The 2,984-nt window shown below is 43.8% G+C and overlaps 1 protein-coding gene across 1 annotated transcript; it reads right to left on the bottom strand.

Annotated features, from left to right (window-relative positions):
• Window positions 1–363: 363 nt before the first annotated feature.
• On the bottom strand, window positions 364–2,538 carry LOC136121155 (nucleolin-like). Its single transcript, XM_065874982.1, is given in 2 exon segments — window positions 364–1,842; window positions 1,996–2,538. Coding segments are annotated over 2 exon segments (2,022 nt in total).
• Window positions 2,539–2,984: the final 446 nt, after the last annotated feature.

Here is a 2,984-nt window from a genome sequence, read left to right as displayed (position 1 = left end):
TAAAACATTCTGCTTTCCTTTACAACCCCCCAATGCAAAAAAACAAAAACAAAAAACCAAAACCGAAAAACTCCGTAGGAATAAAATGGTTTTGTACATGGGAGGAAACAATATAAATTCAAAACTTACAGATAAGGGTTAGCTCTGTCACTCATCTCTTTAAAAAGTTTATAGGAATATCCAGTCAACACCATCAGGGTTACCTCCCTTGAAATGTTATCTATATGGATTTCCAAGTAGACCACAGGGCTGTATACTGTCTTGGAATGTCCTCAGAAGGCTCCGTCATTGAGCAGGTAACAGAGGAAAAACCTCAGAGTCCTTTCTTTCAAATGGAAGAGGGAAAGACAGGGGTAGAAGAAACTATTCAAACTTCGTCTTCTTTCCTTGTGGCTTGTGGTCTCCTCCTCCTCCTCTGCCTCCTCGGAAACCTCCTCACCCTCCAAAGCCTCACCGGCCTCTGCCACCAAATCCACCTCGGCCACCGAAGCCACCTTCACACTTAGGCGTGGCCCAGTCCAAAGTAACTATGTTTCCATCAATTTCACCATCTTCCATGGCCTCCTTGGCAGCTTTGGCATCTTCCTCACTGTTGAAGTCTACAAAACCAAACCCCTTGGAGGATCCAGTCTCCCGGTCAGTGACTACCCTTGCACGAATAGAGCCATCAAACGACTCCTTTAATGTCTCTTCTGTAGTATCCTCAGATAGACCTTTGACAAACAGAGTTTTGGATGGCTGGCTTCTTGCATTAGGTGATCCCCTGGGTCCTTGCAACTCCAGCCTGATGGCTCTGCCCTCAATTTCCCTTTTATTACATGAATTTAAAGCTTCTTTAGCATCTTCAAATGAAGCACATTCTATAAATGCATACCCTTTAGATTTGCCATTTTGGTTCTGGGGCACTTTGATAAATGTTGCCTTCTCAAATACTTCCTGAAGAGTTTCTTCCGTTGCACTACAGGAGAGGTTGCTTAAAACCAGGGTTTTTGAGTCATCGCTCCAAGTGCTATTCTTTCCACCTCTATAGTCTTGACTTTGACCTTTCTCTTTGGTATAGTACAGGGAAATGGATCACCCATCTATCTCTGTTCCCTGCTTTTCTTCCAAGGTTTTCTCTGCATCAGCTTCTGTCTTAAAGTAAGCAATCCCTTTATTCTTTCCATCCCTGCTGACTAATCTGATATCCACAGCATCTTCAAACACTTCTTTTAATTCTTCCTAAGTAACTTTATAAGACAGATTTTTAGCCAAAAGTGTTCTCGCATCTCAATCTTTCTTACTGTCTTTTCCCTTTGGTTTTTCTAGTTTAATTTCATTGCCAAAGACTTTTAAACCAGTGAGTTCCAAGGCTTTTTCCAGGTTTTCAGCAGATTCAAAATCCACATAGCCAAACTTCCTAGACACACCAATTCTGACATCAACAACTGCAAGACCATTTTTAGGAAAAATGTCACTGATACCCATTTTCAATTCAGGAGTAGATTTATTGAAGTTCAGGTTTCCAACAAAGAGAGTGAAAGATGTAGTTGGTTCTCTGGCTTCCACTTTCTGTTTCTTGGCTTCAGGAGCTGCTTCTTGTTTGGCCATTTCCTTCTTTCGTTTTCCAGGTACTTCTTTGACAAGTTCTTTCTCCTCTTCCTCCTCCTCTTCCTCTTCCTCCTCCTCGACTTCATCCTCATTGTCATCCTCTTCATCTTCATCTTCATCTTCAGCAGTGCTCTTTGCCTTCACAAGAGCAGCTTTTGCCGGAGCTTTCTTTCCTTTGGCTGGTGCAGTCTCCATAGCTTCTTGTTCAGAGTGATCTTCGTCATCCTCATCATTGTCTTCATCATCTTCATCCTCGTCATCCTCATCTTCATCCTCGTCATCATCTTCATCATCATTGTCTTCATCCTCATCTTCATCCTCATCATCCTCATCTTCATCCTCATCATCATCTTCATCCTCATCATCCTCATCATCGTCTTCATCATCATCTCCATCCTCATCTTCATCCTCGTCATCCTCATCATCTGAGGCAGGAGCAGCAGCGGCTTTCATCACTGCTGGCTCGAATTCATCCTCATCCTCCTCTTCACTGTCGTCTTCATCTTCCTCATCACTGTCTTCCTTCTTGACATTCTTGCCATTCTTTGCTCCCTTGGCTGGAGTGGCTGTTCCCTTCTTACCAGGGGTTGCTACCAATGCTTTGCCTGGTGTGGCTCCCTTTTTGCCAGGTGCTGCTACTGCTTTGGCAGGTGTAACTGTCTTCCTGGCTGGTGTAGCAGCTGCCTTTTTGCCAGGGGTGACAACTGCTTTCTTTGCCAGTGTGCCAACTGTAACCTTTTTTGTTGGGGAAACCATCATCTTCTTTGCTGGAGTTGCGGTAGCCTTTCTGCCTTTTTTCTGAGGGATAACAACCTCTTCTCCACTGCTACCATCCTCTTCATCTTCTGACATTTCCTCATCTTCACTATCTTCTTCTACCTCCTTTGGGGGAGGAGCCATTTTCTTGGGGTCACCTTGATTTTTACCAGCCTTTGCAAGTTTTACCATGGTGGCGGCTTATGACGGCAGAGTGTGTGGCGAGCGAGTGGCGCAGATGAGCCCAGAGGAAGCGAAGCAACATCGATGGTGGCCGCCGATCGCAGAGCTCGTATGCTTGGCTGCCAGCTAGAGCTCGAGACTCTCTCCAACTTTAGAAGGCAAAATTTCATGTCTTCAGGCACTTGTTGTACCAATTTTTTAAAAATATTGTCACTTTTGACCAGGAATACACAATAGAGAAAGTAGTGATTGGAAACAAAAAGAATCTAAATAAAAAGACAGAGATATCAACACTCACCACCACATGAGGATGAGGTGCCCCTGGAGGCAGAAACCATTCCTCACTGGCCCAGAAAGATGCCAGAAATGGAATGCATGCTTCATAAATGTTTACTGAATACATGAGTGAGCAAATGAATGAATAAATGAATACACAAAGAAATAGCATTCTAATG

Source organism: Phocoena phocoena, chromosome 3 (genome assembly GCF_963924675.1).
Source record: "Phocoena phocoena chromosome 3, mPhoPho1.1, whole genome shotgun sequence".
NCBI classification, from domain to species: domain Eukaryota; kingdom Metazoa; phylum Chordata; class Mammalia; order Artiodactyla; family Phocoenidae; genus Phocoena; species Phocoena phocoena.
Note: the sequence above shows the minus strand (reverse complement) of the source record. Positions and strands in the feature narration are given on the sequence as shown.